Genomic DNA, 27,937 nt, shown 5'->3' with positions numbered 1-27,937 from the left:
GTTTCAACCCTCCAAAAATGAAACAAAGAAAGACAAAGGAGAAGGGTCAGGGAAATACTGCTAATGAGAAAGGCACCCAGCAGTGACACAGTGATGGTGTCTGGGGACTTCTGGGTCATTTTTTCCAGTACTAGGCCTCTTGTTAATATTTTTACGCCGTCCTCTTTTGTGAGCAATCTGTGCTTCCCCAAAACCCTGCAAAGAGAGGAAACGGAGCAACGGGAGCCCGGACTCTGGCTTTCAAAGTCAACAGCCGCTGTTGCTGCCACTCCTGTCAGGTGTAATCTGCCTTTTGGCTGCCTTCTCTGACACTTTCAGAAGCACTGTGTGTGTGTGTGTGTGTGTGTGTGCACGCGCGCGCACGTGCTGGTGCACACGTTACATATGTGTGGGTACATGCCACTTTTATTCATCTTTGGGCGGGGGCAGGAGGTCTTAGGGAGTCATAGTCCAACGTTCACACTTTACAGTGAAGGGATGGAGGACTTGCCACCCATCTTGTGGCTGGAGGACAGGAACTGAACCAGCCCCCTGAGTCTGACACCATGAACTCCAAGTCCAACCTCTGGGCTCGGCTTCCATTCCTACCTTTGCCCTCCCAGCCTCCCCGGCAGGAACTCTGGATCGATGCAAGAGCCCAGCATGGCACGCTTTCAGTGTCTTGCTCCACGTGGCTTCTCTGCCTGAATTCGGAGTCTGGCTCTTACAGACCTTCCAGTCTGGATTAGAAACTCCAGCACTGGCCTCCCTAGAGTGGGAAGAACACCGGCAACTTCATTTTCCTCCAAAGCCTCCCAGCTGCTTACCTCGTCATTAGCGACTTCCTTCTCTCCAGCCCACCCCACCAGAAGCACCATGACTGGTCCTGACTGGCCCCGCCCAGGAAGTGCCTTCCACATGTTACTCTCAACTGCTTTTATTCTTGCAACACTCTGAAAATACACACGGTGATAGATATATTTAGTTATAGCTAGTTACCACATATTCATCTGTGCAGACACTGTGAAGGCTATAATGTGCACCAATTCATTTAATCCTTCAAGAACCCTAAGATGTTGCTGTTTCACAAACGGAAAAACTGGTGTGTAAAAGGGTTGAGTTTTGCTTGAAGCCACACACACAGCTAGTACATTGTGGAATCTTACCTTGCACCTATCCCTGCTTGATTCCAAGACCTGCGTGCTTAACTCCACATCAGGTGGCCTTCCCGTGACAGTCTTAACCCTAAAGATGTTCCTCTGGCTCTGAACTTACTTCCCAACAATTTCCAGACAAAACCCCTACACTTTGAAGCTTGATCTCACAATTCATGCTAATGTACAACATAGATTTTTTTCTATTACCTATTGTCATTGTCAAAGGGCAATTTTTAAAGGGTAAAATCATGACCCTCATGTTATTATAAAATGAACACATTTTATTTGATTTTACTTGACTTATTAATCAAAGATGGAACCAGTAAGATGATACAACCCACTCAAAGAAGAATTCGAAGTACCATACAGATATAGGGAATCAGAAATGCTGAAATGAATTTTTCATGCCTGCAAGACTGGTCAGGATCCACCAGGCAATAACCAATTGCACCTGACACCATTCATCTGCATTTCTATGGAAACAATCATTTTCACTATTACCATTTTCTACAACCTAGAGTCCAAAATACCACGAAGACAATGGAAGGTGGAGTTAGCCCGAAGGAGTGTGCTACTCGGGACACTCAGAGGTCAGTTTTTACCCATCTCAAGGTTTTCTGCATTTTTCCTAGCATCCTGAACATATTTTATTATATGAATGTACCACAGTGTAACCACTCTCTCTGCATGCATGCACACACACGCACACACACACACACGCACACACACACACACACACACGGGCCTATATTCAAGTTGTGGAGAAACATCTTCTCTTCAAAATAAATATAATAGGATCACCTGGTTCTCTGGCTCTAACTGGCATCTATAAGAAAAGCACTCCACAAGCAACCATACATTATTCCCAAAGAATTCCCCAATATCATAGGTTATTAGCTTTTTTCCAAAAACAATGTCATGAGCAGATTGTACTGGACAGTCGTCTCTTATCTTTAATGCAGTCAATGCTCACGTGGCAATCATAGGACATTCACAAAGATAGGATGTTTTGAAGCCCTAATTAAATATTTTGACTAGGAACCTGCCTTTGCTTTAATAGAACATCCTAGCATGAAACAAATATTTACCAAAAATACTTCCTAAAGGAGGACATGGTTCTACCTCGAAGAAACCACCTATTTCTTCCTTCCCCAGACACTTGTTTCCTGCCTTGAGAATTTAGGCTGTAGTAAGGGGCACTTGCTGAGTAAGGATATATCTGATTAAGGAACAAGTGAGAACCTCCCAAGACACCAAGCACAGCTATCCAGGCGTGGTCTGGCAACTGGTGTTCAAGGTCCAAGTCGCTTCGGGCTCTAAATCATCTTCTTCCCTCCTGAGGGAAGCAAGTCTGAGACAAGGATTAACGTGCAACGACCTTATTTGGGAGGTGCAGAGAACACTTGCAGAGGAGTAGGGAAGAGAACGGAGTAGAAGGCAGACAATGCAGGACATGTGATAAGCACCATCACCAGGGGTGACGACAGCTTCATCTCGTGGTACAATGGTGCAGAACACTAACCCAGATTTACCCAGCGCGAGGGGTGAGGAAGCTGGGGCAGTATTTATCAGTTCCTGTGAGCCACTGACTAAGGACTGTTCCTGAGAGACGCTAATTCCCCACTATGTCTAGCCTGCTAGAGGTTCTGGGAAGGAGGCCTTTAGACTGAGAGATGCAGACACTGGCAGCTGGCGTTGGCCAGAGCCACCGAAGGGCTGGTGGGGAAACGGGAGGTGAGGAGTTAGCAGATACTGCTAATACCTACTCACCAGCAGCCGAGGAAGGATGGTCTTCTCTCCCGTGCTCAGCATTAATACACTTCCGCCTCCCTCTCGGTCCAGGCTTTCATGCTTTCTCTCCTGGTACCGTATTTCCTAGCAGCGGAAAGAGAGCGCATGCACCTTGTTGGTACAGAGTTTATTGCCTTGGGCCAGCGCATAGGTAACTGGTCAGCTCTGGATTTGTAGTCCTGGGAGCAGGTACATATTCTTGGCTCCTGTTTCTGAGTGCAGCAGAGTCAGTGACGGAGAGCATGACCACTTGGGCTGGAGGACAGCCTGGAGGCTGTGAACTGGACATCTTCCCGGGGCAAGCGGACGCCTCGCACATGCTGTTTCTACACAGGTGAAGGCAGAGGTATGCCTCTGATGGTTGTGCACGCTTACATCCACCTCATCTGAGGAACAGGTGAGACTTCAGTCATTAGAATCTCCCACTGAAGCTGTGGTTTTTCATAAATGTGTTTCCCCTTCAAATTGGCTCATCTCAATTTAAGATTTACATTGGGCTTCACTTCTCACTATTTCTACCTTCTCATTTGACTGTTTTCAGGAATGGAAGCCTGACGTAGATGCAGTAAGACCACGGTGTGTCAAGAACGGCTGTCATTCTTGGTTTCCGGGAGTACAGCGCATTTGAATGTGGGGACGCTGTGTTCTAACTGAACTCCTGGCTACCATCTTCGTGTTCTCTGAGAGCCTCTCTCTCCCAGTTCACTCTCTCCTTGCCATAGTTTCTTTATAGCATTCAGCACTCTCTACAATTTAATTTTGCTGCTTTTTTCACTATTCATTTCCTGACTCCCCACATAAGCTTCATGAGGGTGGATGCCAGAATAAGGTGATCAAATTAGCATTTGTTGAATGAATTGATCACTAAAGCAAGGACCTTAAGGGTTTTTCCTAGGAAAGGGCTTGGGGGATGCGTTTGGATGGATCCAGTGGCATCAGTGGCTTTGTCCCTATTGTGACTAAGACAAGTTCTGGGATGGTGACAGGCTAGGGGCAGCCTGGAATCAGCAGGCAGGCCTGAAGTCATGGCCTGGGTGTCATCAGCATGGCTCAGATCAGTGGAGCCCCTGCTTGGAGATGGAAAGTTTGTTAGGCAGGACTAGCAAGGGAAGGGCGCGTGAGGTGGACAGTGAGCAACACGGACACACCTGGCAGCCATCGGGGTAATGGGTACAGGATAACGTGTTCAGAGGGCGAGACCCGCCTCCTGGAGGAACAGAGTGGGCTCTGCCGTGGGCCAGCCCTGGATGAGGAGAATTCCAAGTCTGGGAAGGAATTCACAGCAGCCACATTGCTGACAGCAGCCACCCCGCCGCAACCCACACTCAGCATGCCACAGCTCCCTCAAGGCCAAAATAAACAGCTGCAGAAAATGATTCTCCAGGAGATCTTGAATATCTCGTCCTTCTGGAGATGCTGGTGGAGGTTTGCACTCATTGTCAGTGTCAAAACCCAGCACTTACACTTATCATCTGTATTCTGGTCTTCCTTTCATGTCTGATTTTGGAAATTTACATTGGATATGAATTATTTTTCTGTAATTTTAAGTAGCTGAAACTAAGTGTAACATCAATATTTCCCACGCTGGCTGCCTTGTACCTAAACAGCAAATCCAAGAACACATCAGAGGAGAATAGTAAATGGCACTCAACTTCTACGTTATTCATGAAAGCTATCCTTTGAAGAAACTGGATAAATGAGGACACCTTGCTGTAGAAAATGTGCCTACAGAGGCGTAAGACTGCTGTTAATGGGTTAAGTAGCTTTCAAATTGCAAGGCAGTGTAGGCAGAGGCTGATTATATCCACATGTGAGAACAGTGCAACACAGGTTCAGAAAGGCAGGACAATTAATTGATAGTCAGGCTTTGAACTCATAAAAACAACACACTCACTGGCATGGTCTTGTCAGTGAATGTATGGAGAAGAAATGGGTTTCCGTGGTATATTAGGAAAAATTTTTATTAGAAGTTTCAGTGTAAATGGAATTGCTAAAGAGTAAGAGGGCCTACGTTTGCAAGAGGAGAAAATTCCAGATGTTCAAGGCCCTGGATCAGGATGTAAAGAAGGTGTCATGTTGACACGTTCACTCAGTAAAAGAAAGTCTGCAGGGCAGGTTATTCAAAGAGGAGTGACAGCAAAGAATTCCCAAAACTATCAAGAATTCCTTCTCTCTTTAAAAAAAAAACCAAAACACACACACACAAAATGCTCTCTCTTTAGTGAGTGCACCCCTATACATGTCTTTTTCATTTTCAATGTGATAATAATGACAGTCTGAAATAACAGTCTTTAAGTTAAACATAGAGCTTCAAAACAAGGGGCTGCTATTCAACCTCATAAATCCCAGAGGTTTCTAACCATGTTTCCAGACATTCCTGCGAAGGAGAAAGCTGGTTCTAAAACTGCATAAAGGTGGCAGCTGCTCAGAACTCCCCAAGCTCACAATGTTCTTCCAAAGCTTGGATTCCATTTCATTCCACTTCAGCCCATACTGAGGTATGGCCACCCCTGTCCTGTCTACTCAGATCTTCAGCCTGACCACAGCTCTCTGCCCTGAACATTCTCCTACTCAATCATTATTACCAGCTCTGAATAGAGCACCCTTATTAGGAAAATTCATTAATTTAACAACACATTAAATGTTGTTAACTACTCTGTGCTAGGCATTGTTCTTCCATCAATGGACCAAACAACAAAAATCCCTGGGGGTGTGGTAGAGAGGAGGCAGATAATAAACAATAGACATGATGATAAGTAATGTGCTCTGGATAATCAGCTCCTGAGAGCTGGTTGTGGCATCTCTTCCCCAACTCCGTGTTCAGCAATATCAATTCAGTGACATCATGTTGGTAACTTGAGACCGCCAAATATTTGCACCATGGAAATTTGCAAATCCTACAAAGTGCAGCTTCTTTTTTCCCCAACAGACAGCTGATAAACATCTGCCAGCACACCACTGGTGTGATTTTAAATCAAACGTTGATATTGGAGCAAAGACATGAATGAGGTGAGGGGTCAGCCTTCAGCCTGCAGCATCTGGGAGAAAAGCGTTTGAGGCCGTGGAATAGCCACTGCAAAGACTCGAAATAAGGAGCAGGCTGGGGGTGTCCTGGGAAGAGCTAGGAGCCTAGTGGGCAGAGCAGAGAAACTGAGAGATGGGGAGAGCAGTAGAGGTGAGCTTAGCCAGGTGACTCCAGAGTAGATTGTAGATGTTGTAGGTGACTGGGGGGACTTTAGCTTTTACTCTGAGTGTGATGGAAAGCTATTAAAGGTTTTTGAAGAGAAGAGTGTAGGATCTAATGTACTTTTAAAAGGACAGTTTGACTGCTATGTTGAGAATAGACTGAGTTGGTGGGGAGCTGATGGGAAGTGAAAAGGTGCAAGCAAGGCAAACTTAGGCATTCTAGTCTGTTACCCAGGTGAAATGTGACAGCTCAGAGGAGCAGCAGTGGATGCAGTGAGAAATGGTTGGATTCTAGATATATTTTGAAAGCACCTACAGGAGGTGCCAACTGACTGGATGTGCAGTGTCAGAGAAAGGCTGACACTCAGGCTTTTGGTTTGAACAAATGGAAGGATGGCTTTGACATCAATTGAGAAGCAAAAACTACAGATGGGGGAGATGCAGGGGAAAGGAAAGGTGGGACAATCAGAAGGTTCTGAACAAATTGAGCTTGAGATATCTATTACGTTGAGACGGATGTATGGGTCTGAATTGTAGGAGACAGTTCTGGCCTGGAGATGTATTTTTGGGAGGCATAGATGGCATTTAAAGCCTTGGGACAGGATAGTAATGCCAAGGAGTGAATTTAGACAGCAAAAAGAAGAACAAGGATTCAACTTTAGGAACCCCAAGGTTAACAGGTCGGGGGAAGAGGAGGACCAGCAAAAAAGGGGGAGGAAGGAGGAGCCAGAGAGGTGGGAGAAAAACCAAGGACACGGTGCCCTAGAAGCCAAGTAAAGAAGTGTGTTAAGCAGGAGAAAGTGATCAGCTGTATCTAATGCTGCTGATGATGCCGGTAAAATGAGAACTGAGAATTGATCACTCTGATTAGCAAAATGGAGGTTACTGATGACCTTGACCAGAGTGGTTTCAGTGGAGTGCCAGCGGAGAGAAGCCTCCCTGGAGCGGGTTTAGGAGAGAACAGGCAGAGGGAAATCCAAGACAGTAAGTAGAAGAGGCTCTTTTAAGGGCATCCTCTGCAAAGTAGAGCAGAGAAATGGGGCGGTAGCTGGCAGGGGAATTGAGGTTAAGAGTAGTGCTTTGTTTTGTTTTGTTTAAAGATGACAGAAATAACGGCAAATCTGTATGGTGACGGGAAGGAGCCAGTAGAGAGAAACTTCCGTGGAGGGGAGCTTTAGTCCCTCAACCTTTCTCTTTCTCACAGGCTGGTTTCATTTCCCTCCTTGCTTCATTTCCCTTGTTAGCCAGCCTGGTCCCATGACTGGCTTTTTCTATTATGCTTTTACTAACCTCCCACAATGCCTCCCTATGTTATTTCTTCCTTCTCAAGCCCACCATTTTCTTTCTTCTCTAGGACTCTTGGGTTGCCAGTTGGCTTTACCACAATAGTTTCATGCTACCTAACCTCACTTGAACCTCCAGGGCTGTCCAAGTATTCTTTTCTTCTTATATTCTTTCATGGCTTACTTCCTAGCCAATGACCAAGAGTGTTTATTCCAATTTTTTAAAAACTCTTATTCAGCATTTAGTCAACACACATTTATTGAGCAAGAACCGTGTTCCAGACACTGTATCCTGACACCCACTGCTCCCCAGCCTCTTAGCAGATGACCTTTATTCCATTTTACTGAAATAATATGAATTTTGTGGGCACACAATTCAGCTGGCAGTGATGCCTTATTCATCCTTGTACCCGACCTGTTCTCCACGTGGTGCTTGTTTAACACGTGCTTTTTGTCCTGACCTGAAGAATTCCTTCAAGACTTGATGCCAAGAACCCTGAGAGGAGGGAGTGAATTATAAGGCTAGTGATGAAAAAGTCTGTAGAGAGGGGATTCTGACTTCCCTCAGGGTTGAAACACATTGGGGATAATTCATTCCTTTTTAATAACAGGCTTGGAGCCTAAAGGAACTAGCTGCTGAAGGAAAAGAGGAGGAAATGGTGCTGATGAATATGCCAAGGATAGAGAATGTAGCAACATTAAGTATCCGGGAATGTAACAACTGACACACCCTGGCCAGATGCCTTTTCCCTTCTATGTGACATACCACCTGGCAGGGACACCGGGCAGGAGAGCCTGGCTGCTCCAAACATCAGCAAATGCCATTAAAGCAAATATTGCTTCCCAGCAATGTCAGTGTCTCGATTGTGATCTGTTATCTGTGAATTTATTTAAAGTTTTCTTTTTTCCAAAATATATCCAATGATATATAAAGAACTCATACAACTCAACAGTAAAAAAACAAACAAAAAAAACCACAAAAAATCTGATTAAAAATGGGCAGAAGATCTGAATAGACATTTTTCCAAAGAAGCTATGCAAAAGACTGACAGGTACATGAAAAGGGGCTCAACATCACTAATCATCAGGAAAATGCAAATCAAAAACACCATGAGACATCTCCTCATACCTGTCAGAATGGCTATTAAAAAAAGACATAAGACAACAAGTGGGGAAAAGGGAACCCTTGTGCACTGTTGGTGGGAATGTAAATTGGTGCAGCCACTATGCAAACAGTATGGAGGTTCCTCAAAAAATTAAAAACAGAACTACTCTATGATCCAGCAATCCCACTTCTGGGTGTACATCCAAAGGAAATGCAAACTGGATCTTGAAGAGATATCTGCACTCCCAGGTTCACTTTAATATTATTCAGAACAGCCAGGATTTGGGAGTAACTTAAGTGCCCATCAACGAATGAATGTATAAAAATGTGGTATATCTATACATTGGGATATTATTCTGCCACGAGGAAGAAGGAAAGCCTGTCATTTGTGACAGCATGGATGAAGGTGGAGGGCACTATATTAAGTGAAATAAATCAGATGGAGCAAGACAAGTACTGCATGGTATCACTTATATGTGGAATCTTAAAAATAAAAAGTCAAATCTCATAGAAATAGTAGAAAGTGGTTGCTAGGACTAGGGGTGGGGAAATAGGGAGAAGTTGGTAAGAGAGTACAAACCTTCAGTCATAAATACGAATAAGGCCTGAGGATCTAATGTAAAACATGGGAACTACGGTTGATAATATTATACTATATAACTGAACTACTATATAGTTGATAATACTATACTATATAATTGAAATTTGCTAAGAGAGTCAAACTTAAATGTTCTCATCAAAAAAAAGAGATAACTATGTGAGGCAATTGATATGTTAATTAACTAAAAGGGAGAAATCCTTTTACAATGTACACGTGTATCAAATCATTATGATATACACTTTAAATATCTTACAATTTTATTTGTCAGTTACACCTCAAGAAAGCTAAAATTTTAATAATACAAAGTCTTGCCAAAGATATGGCACAACAGGAATGCTTGTACACTGCTCTTGGGATGTCAACTGTACAGCCTCTTTGAAAGCATGGAAATGGATGCTAACTATCTAAAAATGAGACTTTCTACTCTTCTTCCTTGTTTACTGAACCCCAATATATTTAGGGCAGCCACATTCTTAGGCTTGGTGTATGAATCATGTCTGGTTGAGGCCAATCATAAGCACCCATAACCTTTTGTCAGAGATGCTTTCCCATTTCCTTGACACCAAGGGGTTGCAACCCCATTGTAGCCAATGCGATATAAAGGGAAGTCTGATGAAGAACTCCTGGCTGCTAGAACATGAGAGTCTCTGAAGGTGGTGGGGGTGGGGGTGGAGGGAGGGATAGGGGTCCTCTTTATTCCTCTAATATTTCTTCATCCTAAGTCAGAAGCAGCCTACCCCTAGAAACACAGGAAGGTTTTTCCTGCAAAAAAAAACCCTCTTTTCCACATACTTTTTTTCCTCTGTTTGGGACACTAGAATGAGACTGTGATGCCTGGAGTTGTAGAAGCCATTTTGTGAACATGTGGTAACAAGCAAGAGGACCAAAGCCATCATACTAAGGTAGCAGAAGTAGAAGGATGGCAAGTGGTTGGGTCCTTTGTTGACAATGTTGATAATGAAATCTTTATTGCTTTTCTGTAATGTGTAATCAAAAGCTTTCCTATATATTTAGGTATATACCCTAAATAATCCTCACAAAACTGCACAAGAAAACATCTTCAGAGATGTTCATTGCAACACTGTTTGTGATGGTGAGAAATGTGAAAACAATCTAAATATTCATCAACAGGAAATATGGATAAATAATTTGAGGTCTATTCGTACAAAAGAATACAGAAATTTCAGTAAATAAACTGGAGTTACATGAATTGATAGACTAAATCTTCAAAGAATGTTAAGACAAAAAAAAAAAAAAAGAAAAAAAGGCAAGTTCCAAGCGGATTTATGTAGTATGCTATGTTTAGATAGAATTTTAAAACATGGAAAACAATATTATACATATTTTTATAGATGAATTAACATATAAGACAAATGTAAACCATGCATTAACTCCAATGCGCATACATCAAAGCTTACAGCATTTGAATTGTAAACTTTTGAGGCCTATGATTAGTGAGAAATAGAAGACAGAATAATTTTAATGTATTAGAGACTCCCAAGGTAATTTTTACTGGTATCAAAATAATTCAGTGAGCCATAAATATCTTTTCAATGCTGGTCACCATCCATTGCAAAGTGCACCAACCCATACAACTCCAGATTTAACGTTCTTGTAATCTTTTAGCTTCTAGGACAAGTTGTAAAACTATAATATCTTCATCCAGTTCTCAGAAAGACTCTGCATTTCAAAATCACAAACCTTTCTTAAGTTTGGATATTAAGGCAAATAAGAAGCCACAAGGGAATTCAAGCTTATTGAAAACGAACAGAGATGGAGAAAGCATTGTTTGCACTAGGCGAACAAGACGGTCTTCCTTCTACATCAAAGGCCAGATAAATATCAGCTAGAATTAATGTCACTCTTTTTGGAAGATTTTCCCTGGTGTCTTAAAAGTAATGTTTCTTGCATAGTTTTCAAAGTGAAAATTTATGAAACCTTTTTAGACCTCTGTGCTAAAAGAATTACATAGAAATGAGTTGATGCCAGAAGGGGACAAAGAAACTCTAAAGTGCCATGTTAGGCAAACAAGAAGGGGTCAGGGGATTTAGGATAAATGAGACCTGACCAGTCTGAATGCCCCAGTGGTGAGTTCAAGACATAGCCGAGCAAAGAAATAAAGTGCTCATAGGTACCCAGTGGGCGGGGACTGCTGGGTAGGTGACCTTGACCAGCGCCAGACCATAACTAACTGCCCCTGCTCGGCATCCTCAGGGTGAGTGACTGCAAGGTCCAGCGATTCTCTGGCAGTTAGAATCCCTTGAGAGGTGCTGAGTCCAATACAGAGATTGTATTCAGAGTTAAAAGGACCATAAGCCTCCAGAACACGGACCAGAAAAACACCATAGCTTGAATCAAGAGGTTGGGAGGAGAGTGGTTCCTTATTTCAGTCCGCCGGTGGCACCCCTGTTAGAAGCCTCTGCCGTGAGAGCTGACTGTCCGGGCGAGCCCGAAAAGTGACAGCGGAACATTCACGAGCATGGTCTGCAAGGCTGTTCAAGACAGCGAATTAGAATGTAGGTACCAAACAGGGCTGCAGATAAGGTGTGCAGAGGCCCTAGAACACGGTGAATGGGGAAGGCAGGAACTCTGTAGGCAGAGAGGATCTACAGAGAAAACCAAAAGATGAAGTTAGGATGAAGGGAGATAATGAAGATAAATAAGGCCAAAGGTCAAAGGGGTGGGATGAGACAATAGTGAACATAAGAACAGAAACAAGGAAAAGGCATGTTCTGAGGGCAGGATTTGGTCTGAGAACTGCCCCCTGTCTCTCTCAGCAGGGCTCCCATCATCCCAAGAACCACAGTGGTGGGCCCGGAGCCTCAGCCCCTAGGTTCAAAGCCCTTCAGCCCTACCAGCTAGAGCTACGGGCCTTTTAGTTGGGGTCCTGTCTATAGCACCACTCTGGCCCCATCCCCACCCGCACTGTGCACTGTGCTGGCACAGGACTCCCTCTTGTTCCTAGCTACTCCACCTTGGGCACTGACTTGTCCCAGTGCGTGCGTGCCTCCGGTGAGTCTGAGCTCCTGTTGTTTCCAGATTTCCACTTGTCCTTTCACTTTCTCTATTCCGACAATCTGACTTCCTGGCCCTGACCTTGACCAGTGACTGTTGGTATTCTCTCTAAAGGCCAGCCTTGGGAAGGAGTTTCCTGGCATATGCTTTGGGGTTCCACCTGCACTGAAGAGTAAAACAGTGACCAGCACAGTCAAATAGAGCAGAATGTCAGAGGGAAAGAATGAGATGGAGACGACATTGTGGGCAATATCTGAGTGAGCAGTTTCAGAAGCACAAGTGTGTGTGGAACTGGAGGGCATTATGTTGAGTGAAATAGACAGAGAAAGACAAATTCTATATGTTATCACTTACATATGGAATCTAAAAAATAAAACAAATGAACGAATATAACAAAAAATAAATGGGCTCACAGATATAGAGAACAAACTAGTGGTTACCAGCAGGGAAGGGGCAAGATTGGGGTAGGGGATTAAAAGGTACACTACTATGTATAAAATAAGTCAGCCACAAGGATATATTGTATGGTACAGGGAATACAACCAATATTTTATAAGAACTTTAAATGGAGTATAAGCTAGAAAAATATTGAATCACCATGTTGTACATGTGAAATCGATATAATATTGTCAGGGGGAGGGTATAGCTCAAGTGGTAGAGTGCGTGCTTAGCATGCACAAGGTCCTGGGTTCAATCCCCAGTACCTCCTCCAAATATAAATAAATAAATAAACCTAATCACCTCCCCCTCATAAAACAAGAGAAAAAAAGCAAAACGATATGATACTGTCATTCAACAATGCTTCAAAAAATAAATAAATAAAATAAAGTATTACAAGAGCTCTCGAAAAAGAACACAAACTTGAGAGTCTAAAAGAAAGAGAGGGGCAGGAAAAAATGAAGATAAACCAGAAAACAAAAGAATGGCCACACGAAGCAAGCAGGCTTGGGCAGATCTCTGACCCACTTTTGGGTGTCTTCATTTCCCTCTTACCCCAGAGGGACCGGCTCCCCGAGTAAGACCAGCAGAAACTTTCAGGGGAACGACAATTGGAAACGGCCGGCTTAGGTGACACGTGTGATGAGAAGGCATTTCCTTACAGCAGCTTCTGATAAGGATGTGCTTTCAGTGCTGTCTGCTTACTGCTCTGGCTGCCCTGCTGAATTCTAAGCTTTCAGTTTCCTGTCTTTTCTTGCCCCTGATAAACAGAGAAAGAAGGAAAAGGATGCTGGGCTTCCAGCTCTGAGGCCCCTCTTCTAGGACTATCTTTTCCAATCCAGTCTGGGCCACCAACTTGCTTTCTCAACATCCTGTTCTTGGTCTTTTGATCTCAGTCTGAAATAAGAGCTACTGTATTGTTTATTTGAAAGTTGCTAGAAGAGTAATTCTTAAAAGTTCTCATCACAAGAAAAAAAATTCATAACTATGCGCGGTGATGTGGATGTTAACTGGGCTTAGTGTGGAGATGATTTCACAATATATATAAATATATCAAATCATGTTGTACACCTGAAACTAAGATGATGTTATGTTTCAATTATATCTCAATTAAAAATTAAAGAAGAAAGAGAGAGGAAATTTAAAAATAATTTAAAGAAAACAGGTAAATAAGCATTGACTGTTCACGTTTGCCAAAGTAGTTGCTCATTTTGAATGGTATCACCAAAGGGTATCTTTAAAACTTACTGAACGCAAGTTTTCCATAATTATCGGCTGACCAGCTCCCTAAGAGTAATGCTCATTTTCAGATAATTATAACAATTCTTCTCTCCTAACAGTCACATGGATAAAAATTAACATTCTAGGATAAAAATTTTAAATATATATATTTATAGCTTTTTTTTTCTCAGTCCAAATTTGGCCTCACATTTTGGTTTGGAAAGTAGCTTGAGTCATAACTCTAAGTCTGCATGAACTTCACAGACTGTACAGAAACGCTCCTGTCCTAAATTACAGTTTAGTTGGATGGAGTTGCTTTGCCTGAGAGAATAAAAACAAATGCTTAAGGCTAATAGCACTTCAACATTCCATACAATGCTTGTAAATTTATTATCACATGTTCTCTGTTCTTTCATCTGGACCGACAACATCTGTTGGTTGGTGGTTCCTATCAGTGCCAGAAAGCATGTAAGCAAACTCTACAATTCGTATTGTTTTCATTCCCTTCAGTAACTGAACCCTGATTATCTAATCTGTGTCAAGTGGCTTCAGGAGGCGGCCGGGAGAGGCAGGGAATGTACACAAAGATCTGTCGGATCCTGGAGTCTCCCTAGAAGTGCGCGGTTGGTGGGAGTGATAAACTGCCACTAAACTCCTCTTGATCTGCGTCAATTCAATTTCCCTCCTGTTTTTCAAGTGGCCTCGGGGAACAAGACACGTGTGTTTAATGGAAAGAACAAGGGCTTGAGGGCCCAAAGCAGCAGGCCTGATTCTCTATGCAATCACATAATAGCTGCAACCTTGGGCCAATGAATTAACTCCTCTAATCTCCAGTTTTCTCATCTGTAAAATATAAGTAAACATTTTTATCTTTCAGTGATTTTGCATGAATGCAGTCAGTGTAATTTACTTCAGGGAGGCTCCTAGAGTGAGATCACTTAGGGTTCAAAATCTGGCTCAACCGCTTATTTGCTGTGTGAATCTGCTCAAGTTGCTTCAAGTCTTTAAAGCCTCAGTGTCCTCAGTCTAGGTAACATTTATAAAAATGGTTCCTAGCTTATTGGGCAGTCGTGCTGAGCAAATAAGATTATCCATAGGAAGAGCGCAGCACAGTGCCGGGCACAGAGCAGGGGTTCCAATGAACGTTCTCTGTTCTGACAGGAGGCACAGGCGCCATCAAGGGTCTCTGGTTCTCTTAACTAGGTTACAGATTCACGGGCGGCTCTGCCAGCGTGCCCAAAGGCAGACTCTCTTCTTTACACAGCACACTTCTTTCTCCGTTTCCTTTTTTCCCCTTTCAAGAATGTTCTGGCACACATTAGCAAAGCGCCTTGTGGGGAGGGAGACTAGAAAGGCTTTCTGTGTGTGTATTTCCCCCACAAGGAAATCCATGTACTCTCAGAAGCAGCCCGGGCCTGGAAAGGGGCCAGTTAGAGGTAAGTGCCTCAGGCTATAAGTGAAGCACAAAAGAAGAGACTTTGCTCTGAGTCCAAATGTAAGATAGATCACTTTTGCCAATGAATATCTTCCTTACTGTTGTTTTTCTATATGTGCTCACATTTTGGTTTGGAAAGTAGCTTGAGTCATAACTCTAAGTCTGTATAAATTGTGGTTGGTTTGGAGGTTGAATTTGATTGAAGAGGTAATCGTGTAGGTGTTTCAAACTGCAGAGCAATGTCCCTTTTGGTAGGTGTTCCATGTCTAGCTTTGTAAAAACGTGCAGAGTTCAGATGATTAGCGTGAATTTTTTGGTTGCGACTGTGGCCTTGCCCCCTTGCTGACCCCAGGCATATGCCCACACCTACCAGTTGTGCCTGGATCCTTCTGGGTCCTCAGGAGACTGTGACTTCCTTACTTTGTGGGGCCGTCCTCAGTGCTCAGCAGACATGGCCAGGACTGGGTCACCTTTATTTGCTGAGACATTTTACATCACTGGCCGATTCTGAGGTTCATTCTGTGTTAGGAAAAGATGGACAGATTTATGATTTTCACTATAATGACTCTGGTAGAGTTTTGCCATTTTTCACCTCCCCTACCTTTCCTTTTTGTAAAGTGGCTTTCTCACCCCAAGACGCACTAAATGAATATACTTATAAAAGTCGTATTTCTTGGTTACCAGGGCCTGGGTGGGGGATGGAGAGTTACTATTGAATGGTATAGAGTTTCCATTGGGATGATGAAGCAGTTCTGGAGATGGATAGTGATGATGTTTACACAACACTGTGAGAATACTTAATGCCGATGAATCGTACACTTAAAAACGGTTAAAATGGTAAATTTTATGTAATGTATGTTTTACCACAATAAAAAAGTGCTATTTCAACATCATGGTTTATCATGTTACATAGACACAGTCTTTTGTAGTCAGGGAGCATCAGGTGGCCCAAGTTTTAATGGCTTGCCATTTGGGGATGTAAACCCATGGCAAAAACGCTGCCTTCCTCAGGTAGCAGGGACCAAACTGAGGTGACCAGAATGCTTTGCTTCCTCATTAGCATATCAATTCATCGCATAGAATTAGATGCTTTGGAAGTACTTGAAGGTTTGTCACTTTGGGAAATTCAAAGTGCCCTCCTTTCACTATTATCACTTAAAGGCAGGGTTTTCACAAATGGCTTAGTTGTCAAGAGAAAGACAGGTATAAAACACACATCTTCCCACTTACGTAAGTCAGTGCTCAGCCTCCCATTCCAGTTAATTAAAGGTTTTGACTGGCACTATCCCATCCTGGGATTTGATTGGGACATTCATATTTTAAAAGCAAATTAATTCTCCAAGAAAGCTATTAAAATGTTTTAAAGTTCTGATGCTTGACTAATATTGGTAAAATCATCTCCTAAAACAGGAATGAATTATTTTCTGGGGAGAGGTGTCTTCGTGAGACTGCAGAAGAGTTGTGGCTTTTCTGCCCTCCCTCTTGCCCTCCCTCCCCTCTTCTTTCTTCTCTTTCTCTGTCCTTGAGTCTTTGCCTCAGCCTCTCTTTCTTACACAGGTGCAATTCTATACTAACCATACTTTGTATTTGTCCAGGAGTCTCTCCTATTTGTTCCTTGAAACAACTCTGTGAGGTGGAGGGTGGTTAAGACAAATATTATTATTGCCATTTTACAGATTTAAAAAATGAGATACAGGGAGGAAGTGACACACAGCTAGGTATGGGAAGATGCAGTCCTAAACCTGTGTCTTGTGACTCTGGTCTAATGCTGGTTCCACAGCTGTAGCTAGGAGTCTGGGGATCATGTAGCCCCTGGAGGGGACAGGGACATAGTACCATCAGACACACAGCAACAGTGACTTTGACAATGAGCAGCTGTGGTGCTCAGCAAATTCATCATTAAGTTCCTCTGAAGATCCCCCCAGGAGCTCCCATCCTGTCTGTTGAGCAGCCCCCATCCATCCATCCATCCAGGATGGAGGGAGGGGTAGGAGACATTCAGTGGAGGGAAGCCAGGAGGAACATACACCCTCTGAATTCTGGAGACTACGATGCTGAGCTCCTCTTAAAGTCAAAATTGACAACTGAGTTCAGCCATTTTTAATCTAGATAGCTGGGGAGATATCACAATAAAATTATTTCTCAAAAGATAAATTCAGTTGTCATACTGAATTATTATTCAGTTAACTCTAGCTATACAGATACAGGATTTGGATAACAATTTTAAAACGTGTTTCCATTTCCCTTTCCTCAAAGAATTGATTTAGTTATGTTAAATGCAAAAGATGAACAAAATCACCTTAATATTATGATTACCTGACAGCTGGCATGCTGGATTGTCATAACTAAAGAACACTTTATCAGCTTCCCAAACCAAGTTTGGGTCTGTAGTTTCCCTTTTTATTATATTTAAAAAAAAAAAGAAAAAAGAAAAGGAAAGAAATCCTGGTCTGAGAAGCCCAGAAAGAAACTTCCAATGTGCACCAAAAACATTTCCTAGCTTTTATTCTCCATCGCTATTTGCAGTTACCCAGAGAGGAAAAGTATTTATTGTAAGGAAAATCCCACCAGGAAATATCCCGCTCAGGTCACAATTCACATTCTTTTTCCCAAGATGCCCAACTGGGACAAGCAAAGGCCAATTCAAAGCTAGATCTTTGGGGCACCCTCTGGTGGCTGAGAAGACTCACGAGCTCAGTGTGCAGACACAGAAGTGACCTTGGAGGCTTTTTTGAAAGGCTGTCACTGAATTTTCCATTCGACATTGGAAATGGATCCAGATCAGGAAAGCAGCAGGGAGTGGAAAGAATTTGGAACCTCAAGACTTGGACGTGAGTCAGAGCTCTGTCATGTACCAGCTATGTGAACCTGTGTCTCCTTGGTCATTTTCCACAGAGCTGAGGTTAAATCTGGAATTTCTCATCAGAGATAAGGGGCAATGTCAAAACTAGAGAGGTATATAATTGCATTATCTGATCTGTCCAGAAAAGGCAACTCTACAGAGACAGAAAGTAGATGAGCGGTTGCCTGGGGTGGGGATAGGAATGGGAATTAATTGTAAATGGACACAAAAGATCTTACTGGGGTGATGAGATGCTCTAAAACTGGATTGTGGCAATGGTTGCATAGCTCGGTAAATTTACTAAAAAATCATTGCAGTGTAACATTTAAAATGGGAGAATTTTGTGGTATGTAAACTATACCTCAATAAATGTGTTTTTCAAAAAAAAAAAAAAAAACCAGGAGGGAAAAACAGAGTGGATAACTCGTAAATCCTGGCACAGAGCTAGGAAGCCTGGACCTTGTAACTGGGTGGGAGGGAAGGGGAATGTGGGGCACGGTAGGGGTGAGTGGGACCCCCAGCACAGCTGCTGCTCTTTGGAGCTTTATTTTGTCCACTCTCCACTGTCCATGGCTCATGCCTTGGTGGGTCTCCCGAGGTTTGTGTGTGCTGGAGGTGGGAAGGACACTGCCTCCTGGCTCGGCCTCCTATTGCAGGTAGAGGCAGAGCTTCCCTGGACCCAAAACAGAAAGTCTGAGTATTCAGGGGGCGTTCCTGATGGGGGGAGACCAATAAAGTGGCCAATTTGATGCAGTTGCCTCAAAATGACCGTTTTGAAACGTAACAACGGTGTTTTCTTCATAACTTTTCTCCGTAACAGAGAATTCAATGCGGTTCAATGAGATTGAATTCAATGAGATTAAGAAGTGGGCTAGGGAGAGAACATCTATTTTTTATATTACTTACTAATAGAAGACTTGAAAGTATGAGGACTTATAGAAGTACCAGGAATGGGTATAGATAATTCACAAAAGGAAAAATAAGTGAAGAAAAACAATCTGTCAACATATGAAACAGCATTTAACCTGGCTGCTAATTAGTAAATGTTATTAATAAAATGATGAGCTATTTTTCACCTATGCGATTAGCAAAGATTAAGAAGATTGATGTTGATTATCCTCAGTGCTCAAGTAAATTGGTACAGCTTTCTGGAAACTAATTTGACACTACATTTCAAAATGTAAACATGGATACCTTTTGGACCAGCAATTTAATTTTGGTAATTAGATATGTGTGAAAAGATATATTCATTAGGATGTTCACAGCTGAGTTATTTGTAAAAAAAAAAATAGTTTTTCAAATTCCCATTAACAAGGATTTGATTAAGTATCGTACCTTTGATCAACAGAATGTCTGCAGTAATTAAAAATGAATGTGATCCATATTTGGGGTTATGGGGGAATGTTTACATTATGCTGCTAAGTAAAAAATATTAATGTCATAAGAATATAGATGATATGGTGACATTTTGTTTAAAATTATAGTGTATGTGTACTCTGCACATACATGTGTGCAGTGGACATGAAGAAGCACAGCCCAGATTCTCCTTCAAAGGGACCTGTTGCCCCAGCCACCTCTCCCAAAGTCCCACCCTCCTGAGAAGGGAGGCCTGATGGAGGCAGGAGTATAACGCCAGTCATTTCAGTTCAACATAGAACGACTCATTTTCACCCTAGAGCTCCCTGTGAGGTTAGCCGAAGTCATCCTCAGTCCTGCAACACAGCATGAGTTCTCTCTCTACCCAATTCCGCTCTTATCTGCTTCTTTCCACCGGTGTTAACACCCAAGGATAGTTCTTAAGAAACATCCAGCACGATAAACACCATCTCAGAATTTGCTTCCCAGAGAACCCAACCAGTGATGTTTATACCTGTCCAGTGAACAAATTCTGGAAAAAATATTCACCAAGTATTTTGTATTGGATGGTTTTTACCTCCTAATTTTCGGCACTGTCTGATTCTTTTTACAACAGGCATTTATTATTTCTGAATTCAGATAAAAGCAACAAAGCAATTTTCATTTTGGAAAATAAAAAAAAAAATAATAGCATGGTTTTATTCTGGTCCAGAGAACCACATCTAAGTATCCATTGGAAAGGGCAGCATCACCACCTGGCGTTGCAGCCTTCTGAAAGGGGAGGTGCGCTAATTTGAACACCCAGCTGGCCCACACCCTTCCTACTGCTCTAGGTCTTGGTTCTCATAGGAGTTTGGGCATGTCTTCCTCCAGGTTGTGAGAACATTGTCGAGGTTGCCTGTGAAGTATAAGATGCAATCTGGTGGGGGGCAGGGCTGTGAAGACCCACTGACGATGACATGTACCCACATGGATGGGTGTAGATGGACACGGAATGCTGTTAAGTTGATAAATTCTCAAGCCTTGAGCACTTCCAGGGAATCTCTCTTTTTTCATCATCAGCAGGTGGAACATGTTGCTGGGAGGAAAGCCAAGTGGTATCTGCCACCGAGATCCCTTAGCACAGAGCTGTGAACCATTTGGCAAATACCTGATGCTGCCTCTACCAGAAGAATGTGCCTTCTAGCTTCCCTTTCAGTATCTTGTGACTTTTCCAGCTTTTGGCTGCATCTTGTGGCCATGTTCAGGCGTGTAGGGAAACTACAGGGTTACGAGCTATTGCTGCTGAAAACAAAAGTATTTTACTTGGCCCACACAGTCTTAGGAAATAGTGACTTAGTTATCAATTGTAGCAGAGACCATGAGTTGTTCCCCCAAATCCATCCTTCTTTGAATACAAAACCCAAGCTTTTGCGGCATATGGCTATCCAGTGAAAGACTGCATTTCACAGCCTCCCTTGCAGCTAGATGTGATTAAATGAGTTCCAGGTCACCTCCTTAGAGGAAGCACTTTCTCATGTCCCCCTCCTGCTAGCCAGGGTGAAGATCCAGCAGATAGAGTGGTGAACCTTATCCCACGTGGACCAGGCAACACCCAGACGAAGGGGCCATAGGAGAGAAAAAGCCTCGGTCTCTGCTATAACCTCACAGCACCCCTTGACAACTCACTCTTGGACTATTATGTCAGAGAGAAATAACTTCTTCCTTATTTGAGCCATTGAATGTTCAGAAAGGGGAAATGCAAAAACCAATCACTGTTTTTATATCATATTTTATAACTGTATTATTGTGTTTGTTCCACGAATGTATTTGCCTACTTGTCTGTCTCCTTTTCTAGAATATCTCTTTCTTGCTGAACTATTAGTATAGAAGAGGCGTTTCTTAGTGTTTTTTAAATGCATGAGCAATTGAATGCTGAGAAAATTTTGTAGGAAAGGGAAGCTAGAGAACTAAATACAAATTTCAATTTCACAGTTTTGTAGAACTAAAGTTCCCCCAGGCCTGGGGGAACAGCTAGAGTCCCGTCAAGGATAATGGGGACAAAAATTATGAATGCATAGTACTCACAGCCTTCCCTTCCCTTCCCCCTGGAGGAAAATTCGAGTGTTTCCTGCTCAGCATTCTGTTCCACATCATCCCGATCCTCATCAGAATTCATACCCATCCTTCAGATCAGATCAATCCAAGTGAGGAGAACCGTTGAGAGGGAAGGCCTGCATCAGAAAAGGCTGAGAAAGGGAAGCAGGGAGCTAGAGGCCTGAGTAAACTTACAGCGTGAGAATATAGCCTGGGGAGAGGTAGAAGAGGGAGGTAATGAGTGAGACTGGAGATCCTAAACCATAATTTCTTTTGAGTGCCACTTGAGAGACACAAGTAGGGACAAGAATTAATGTGCTTTTTTTTTAATTGAAGTATAAAAATTTATGTGTTTTAGATGGCTGGTCCCTGCTCTCTGATAGCAACACCATAGAAGACGACTGGGCCAGGGACACTGGGGTTTGTCCCTATAACACCAATAGCTCAAGTTTCACTGGCTTTTAACCCACTCTTCATGAAGGGCTTCAGCCCGCTCCCCAGTTCACAATTTTTTTTTTCCCTGAGAGTCCTAGATATTGTCTCTCCTGTAGAATTCTCCTGAATTCTAACCCTCATTGTGATGCTGGCTGCTCATGAAATCACAGTAATGCAACCTCTGTCCTCTGTAACTGTGCCAGGTCTTTGCCCACAGCACAGCTTTCATGTGCTCCAAACATCTGTCCTGGTCCCCTGGTTTCTCAGATTGACCAAGGTACTCATATCAGAGAGATAAGTCTCATCTTAATTTTTCTCCTAGATGCATATGAAAAAATGAAAAGTTCTTCCTTTCTTTCTCAGTCAAAAAACCATCATGCAATTCAGACTCTTGTGGTCCTGGCCCCCCAGTGCAACACACAGGGCAGAATCAAGCTGGCTCAAGCTGGGACCTGGCATTAGTCAAACTAACCTGGAGCACAACGAACTGTGCCCGAGAACCTCGTCAGCGGTTCAGTCGTGGACTAAAAACCTGGAAGGTAGCACACCTGAGCTATGATGTGGCACAGGTGAGCAAACCACACTGCCGATGGTTGGTTGGTGGGGACTCCTGGGGTCCACGTGCATCGTTAAGAGGGTTGACAAACCCACTTGTGTTAATTCCTCCCTCTGATGGACTCATACTGTGAAGACATAGCTGAAGTGGCTTCTGAGCTTTCTTAAGCATTATTATTTTATGTAAATAAGCCAAAAACCTACAGCCAGATGACTGACTTTTCAAGTATTCAGGAAACTGGATTGATTATAAACAAGATGACTGACTGACAAAAATGCACTTTGTTCCTGACATTTGACAAATAAAATTTTGTTCCAGTTGTTTAAAATACAGCTTCTCACGGCTGATGAGGAAACAAATCTGCTGTGCATGTGCAAAGCGGTTACATTTGCGTAACATGGGGCCTTAGGGCAGGGACCATATGGTTCACTTCTGCTGACAAGTGAGATCCCTGCTAGACTGCCTGGGAGGCGTTATTGGAATTTCTGTTTTACTAAGAGTTACGGAATATTTATGAAATGGGTTTTCTGTGTATCCATATTCATTAGCAAAATTCCAGTGTGGATAAAGCCATAAAATCAGTCATTTATTCAGTATTCCAACAGTATTTTGTAAGGCACTGTGCTGAGTCCTGCTACTGAAACAGAATATTCAACATTTTAATTGTTTTGTTCTTTGGAGGGGAGAGGAGGTAATTACATTTGTTTGTTTGTTTGTTTATTGTTAATGGAGGTACTAGGGATTGAACCCAGGACTTCATGCATGCTAAGCATGCTCTCTACCTCTGAGCCATACCCTCCCCACCAAAACAGAATATTTAAAATAACTGTTGTTAAGTTGTGGCCATCTTATGTAGAGGACAGAAAGCCTATGGCTATTTGCAGCTTCAAGCATTGCAAAGTCTGTGCAAAAAATGCAAAGTAAAACACACACACAGGTACACACACACACACACACACACACATATCAGTGCTTTATGGGAATGGAGAAGGAAGATGTTTCCCTCCAATTAAATGATATATTCTCTAACCTTTTAGATATTTGAAAGGCTAATTTAAGCTCTGAAGAAAAGGTTAAGGTCTCATCTATCCGTGATCTTTGGGATGCCCCGGGGGAACTGCGGATCCCGGATGTAATCACTGAAGTGTCAGCATTTTTGTCCCCCTTCCCTGCAGTGATACAGAGAGCTCTATTGTCTATTCTCTCAGGCAGCTCTTGCTGGCAGATTTCATGTAAAATCACAGAAGGCAATTCTGCTTCGCTGGGGATGGGAAAGCGGGGGGAGGGGAGCTCCCCTCTGCCGTGAGTGCGGCTCACAGGGCCGTGGCTGGGGCTCCGCACTGACTCAGGGAGAGCAGGACCCCCCAGCATCCCAGTTTCCCTTAGGTCAGCCTCTGTCTGTACTGAAAATCCAGCCTGGAGAGGCTCCTCTTGGATGACACCTAGAGATGACTTAAGGAAGCTGAATCTGGGCAACCAGAAAGAATCCGTGTGAAATGAAAGTAAAGGTCGCTTCCCCAACATGTGCACGTGTGCATATCTTGGGTGTGCTGTGGGTGGGGTGGGGAGTTGTTAGGGGGTAGGAAGGAAGCTTTGCCAACTCTTCTTGGGAGCTTGAGAAAAATCCAATATGATTTCTACCTCACAGGATGCAACAAAAAAATGAAAAATTTCTGACGGATTTTTTAAATAGGTAAACGAGTAAGACCATAAAGGAATAAAAAAGAGAGAACTTCTGAGGAAAGAATAAAGAGATTGTGGGCAGATCTGAAAAAAAAAAGGCTTAGGAGCACCAACAGCACTTCGTGACTGATTAGAGGTGAAAGGCAAGGGAGAAGGAAGAGGCAGGGCCAATGACCAGGTCTGGGTCCCCGCATCCTTCTCTGGAAGTGGAGGCAGGCGGACACAAACCGAGTCACCCACTTCTCGCCCCCACCCACCTTGGCCGCTCTGTCACCAAACTCTCAAACAAGGCAGTCCCCGAATTCCTTACTAGGACAATTACTTCCTTTTGCCGCAATTAATGAAAATATTTTTTGAACCAAAACTTAGGATACAAGATTCCACATGGTCTGAAAATGGAGGCAGGGCTATGCCTCCAAATGAGGGTGGAAGGTTCTCAAGATGGTTCAGCTTTTAGACTCCTGAGGGTGTGCTCCGAGGTGGGATCCGAATGCCAGGAGCTCTTTGGTGGGGTGTGTCCCAGGGCCTCAAGTCCTTAGGAGAACCAGGCCTAACCTCACGTAGGCATGTTAGTAAGATTCATCTGGACAAATCTCAGGATTCCATAGTCTCCACCTGTGGCCTCTGAAGGACTTCTTTTTCCGATACCATTTTTAATCTCATAAAGCCCAAGGAAAGTTCTAAAGGATTTCTTTCTTTCCTTTTAATTAACTAGAATAAAAATCCCGAATGCATTTCTTTTCATTGGGCTAACATCCCATTTCCAGGCTTATTGGAAATTGCATGAAGCAAAACATCACTGGAGACTCTTCGGCCACGACAGGGTGAGGCGGCCCTGAGCCCCACGGCTGAGGCGCTGTGAGCAGGTGCAGGCGGCAGCTTCCACACTAGCAGAGACGAGAGCAGTGGGCATGTCTCCCTTCTTCCCAGGCAGTTGAGAGCTTTGTTACTTAAGATTCTAGGTGAGGTTATCAGTGTTATTGCTTAAATAAATACATTTTTAAAAGACATCCCACCTGTGTCTTTTTTTGAGTTCTGCTTCTGGCTGTGTCTTATTTGCCAGGGGTGGGGTGGGGTGGGTAATTCTCTGTGTTGTTTCCACATGTCTTATGACAACTCTTGTCCCAGACTGTCTTTTCAAGGATACCATATACAAAACAGCCTTGGAGAATAGAGATAGTGTCTTTGCAGGGTAGAGGGCAGATTTATTTTCTGGCAAGGATGATAAAGATAATTAATGTCTATCTCTGGAACAGAGGTTGGGCAGGTTTTTTAAGCCTGGGTTTTCTGAGCTCACACTTCCTCAGCTGTGACCTAAACCTGCTGTGTGCAGAGTGTCCACCTGTGCTTGCCCGTGCATCACCCCCCGCACTCCGAGGACTTGGGGCTGCAGGAGAAGCTATGAGCACACGAAGCTCATGCCGCCTCCTGTGCTGTGAGTAATACTGTCCTTGGTCTTTGACCAGGAATCTGCTGCTTCTGCCAGCATCAGTGAAACTGTGGTTGGGTCGTTTGTGAGCCTGCCAGCAGGGCAAATATTTCAACTCCCCCACGATTCTTGACATTATTTTGTCTTGTCATCTCTTTGGGTCACCATTTGACTTGAAGTTGGGGGAAATGATGGTGAGGATGTGATAAGGACAACAAAAGCAAATCAAGTAGCTAACGTGAGTTTAATGCTGCTCCTGCCAGGGTCCTGCTAGCTTCCTGGCTGCCTTTCCTCTTTACTCGCCCCCATCAAAGTGAGCATCAGGCCAGTCGCTGCTGGACACACAGCTACGTTATTTTTGTTAGTAGCTCTACAGTGTAGTGAGCGCTTCTGTGTACCAACCATTTCTCAATCCAAGAATTATCCCTGATCTGAGGGTGAAGAAACTCATCCAGTATCACAGAGCCTTATATAGAGGCAGGATTCCTACCTGTATTTATCTGGTAGCAGAGCTCTTCTTCCTCCCACCACAACCCTGGGCCGCCTCAGGTATGCAAATGAACTTTCAAGGGAAAACATAAACCATTATTAAGTGGTGATGCTGGCCAGTCTGCCTAACCTCCTCTGCTCCAACAGCGGCCACTACCCCACTTTCCGATTTGCTGCCCTATTTTATTTGACCCCTGGTGTTGCCACTCCACCACAGTTCCTCCACCCTCCTCCCGTTAGCGTGTCTTCTTGAATGCAGGGACATACATGTATGGTACTTTTCCACAACTGAGTTGGAAATCTGTGAGGGAGGAAATGGGCTGAGAAGGAATGAGTCATGCACGATCCAGGATGACAATGACAGGAAGTGTAGGCTCAACGGACGCTTGACGGCAAGGAGAAAGTCACCCATGACCTCCGCGGCCCGCCAGCGGGGTTTAACGTGCAGCCGCCAGAAACCTGAGTTGGGAGCTCGCGGCTCCAAGTCTTCTCCGTGGGGGCTCATTTGAGGGATGGCTGCTGTCCAGCCCTGTATTTCCAGGAAATGAGACTTTGATTCCTTGTGGTGTTCACTTCAAAGGAAAGGCATTTGATGATTCTTGAAAGGCCACGGAGCCTGGAAGAACATTAAGGAAAAAAGCTGAATGAAAAGAGAAAAATCCACAACTCACTTTCATTTTCAGTCCCCTGGCACCAGCCGCTGCGTCTGTCCCGGCTGTGAAATTCCCTGCGGTCTCAGAGCAGGTGGCGGAATATCCGCATTTTCAAGCTTCTCTGTTTTCCTCAATTCACCACCCTCCTCAGCCCGGGGGATGCCGTGGTGTAGGGCAGACTTGAAAACAGAAGTGTGTTCACCCCCACCACCAGTTGTAATACTACGGTATTTTCCCAGCAGACTGTTTATTCATCACTACCTTCGGGATGGTGCCAAACACACTCTAAAATATACCAGGGTTCGGTGGCTTACTGTTCGTTTGAACTATCATCAGAGTTGAGTTGGTGAAAATTACATAGTTAAGAAGCCATCTGGAGAGGCAGAGATGCAAAAGACCAGAGACTATAAGATGAATAGAGGGATGGTTCCAAATGTTGGAAAATGTAAAATATTGGTTCGGGGGAGTAGCTGGGTTGATCCAAATCACTGAGGCTAATCAAGAAGGTCCAATGCAGGACAAGAAATTTGAAAATCCTTTTCTTTCTACTTGGATCTTTCTTCTCACTCAGCTGTCTCATCTGCCAGGCCACGGAGCCTGGCTCTTGGAATGGGGAGGAAGTAAAATAAAGAGCAAAGATGAGACCAAAGATGGGGAACAGGCCTGGCCCCGGAGAGGGCACCCAAGGCGGGCTTCTAAAACGAAAGAAGAGGAAATGAAGAATGAGCGCAGTTTAGAATCTGTTTACCAACAGCCTCTGGACCCTTCTACACTCAGTCAAACCAGCCAAGGGTGACAGCCCTGTCAGCCCCGCCAGCCATCCAGAAGCACCAGGTTTGTGTGTACGTGTGTCTGTGTGCGTGTGTGCACATGTACACGCTCACATGTGGCAAAAATGCAGAAGTGAGAAATCCCCAGCCCAGAATCCCCAGCCCAGGCAGACTGGGCCTTCAGTATCATTGGATTTTGGCTTATGGAACAAGGTTTATTTCTTGCTTATGTTTTAAATTTGGGTTTTTTGCTTTTGTTTTGGTGTGAAAAATGCGACACAGCTTTCAAAGTCATAATCTCTTAAGACGAGGTGTGGGGTGTCATGAATGTGGGGTCAACTCCAGTATGACTCTGTGTGTCTCTTTCTAATACATGCCTTTCTGCCTGTGTCTCTGGGCCTGGGCACACCTTTCTCTGCTTTTGTCTCTGCCTCACT

The 27,937-nt window shown here is 43.6% G+C and overlaps 1 protein-coding gene across 2 annotated transcripts in view; it reads right to left on the bottom strand.

Moving 5' to 3' along the window:
* Nucleotides 1-2,063: 2,063 nt before the first annotated feature.
* MCM9 (minichromosome maintenance 9 homologous recombination repair factor) overlaps nt 2,064-27,937 on the bottom strand; it is a 113,147-nt gene continuing 87,273 nt past the window's right edge. Inside the window, exons 13-14 of one of the 2 annotated variants that reach the window (XR_012508649.1) lie at nt 15,582-15,730; nt 2,064-3,011 (exon numbers count right to left, since the gene is read on the bottom strand). Coding sequence is in view for 1 of the 2 variants with exons in the window: in XM_074368428.1 (XP_074224529.1) it covers nt 26,579-26,693 (115 nt within the window). In the remaining variant the exon portion in view is untranslated. Of the gene's footprint in view, nt 3,012-15,581; nt 15,731-25,813; nt 26,694-27,937 lie in introns of those variants that run through there. The other variant, XM_074368428.1, reaches the window with a different exon arrangement.

The sequence above is a fragment of the Camelus bactrianus genome, chromosome 8 (assembly GCF_048773025.1).
Source record: "Camelus bactrianus isolate YW-2024 breed Bactrian camel chromosome 8, ASM4877302v1, whole genome shotgun sequence".
NCBI lineage: Eukaryota > Metazoa > Chordata > Mammalia > Artiodactyla > Camelidae > Camelus > Camelus bactrianus.
The sequence above is the reverse complement of the archived record's forward strand: the minus strand, read 5'-3'. Positions and strand labels throughout refer to the sequence as shown.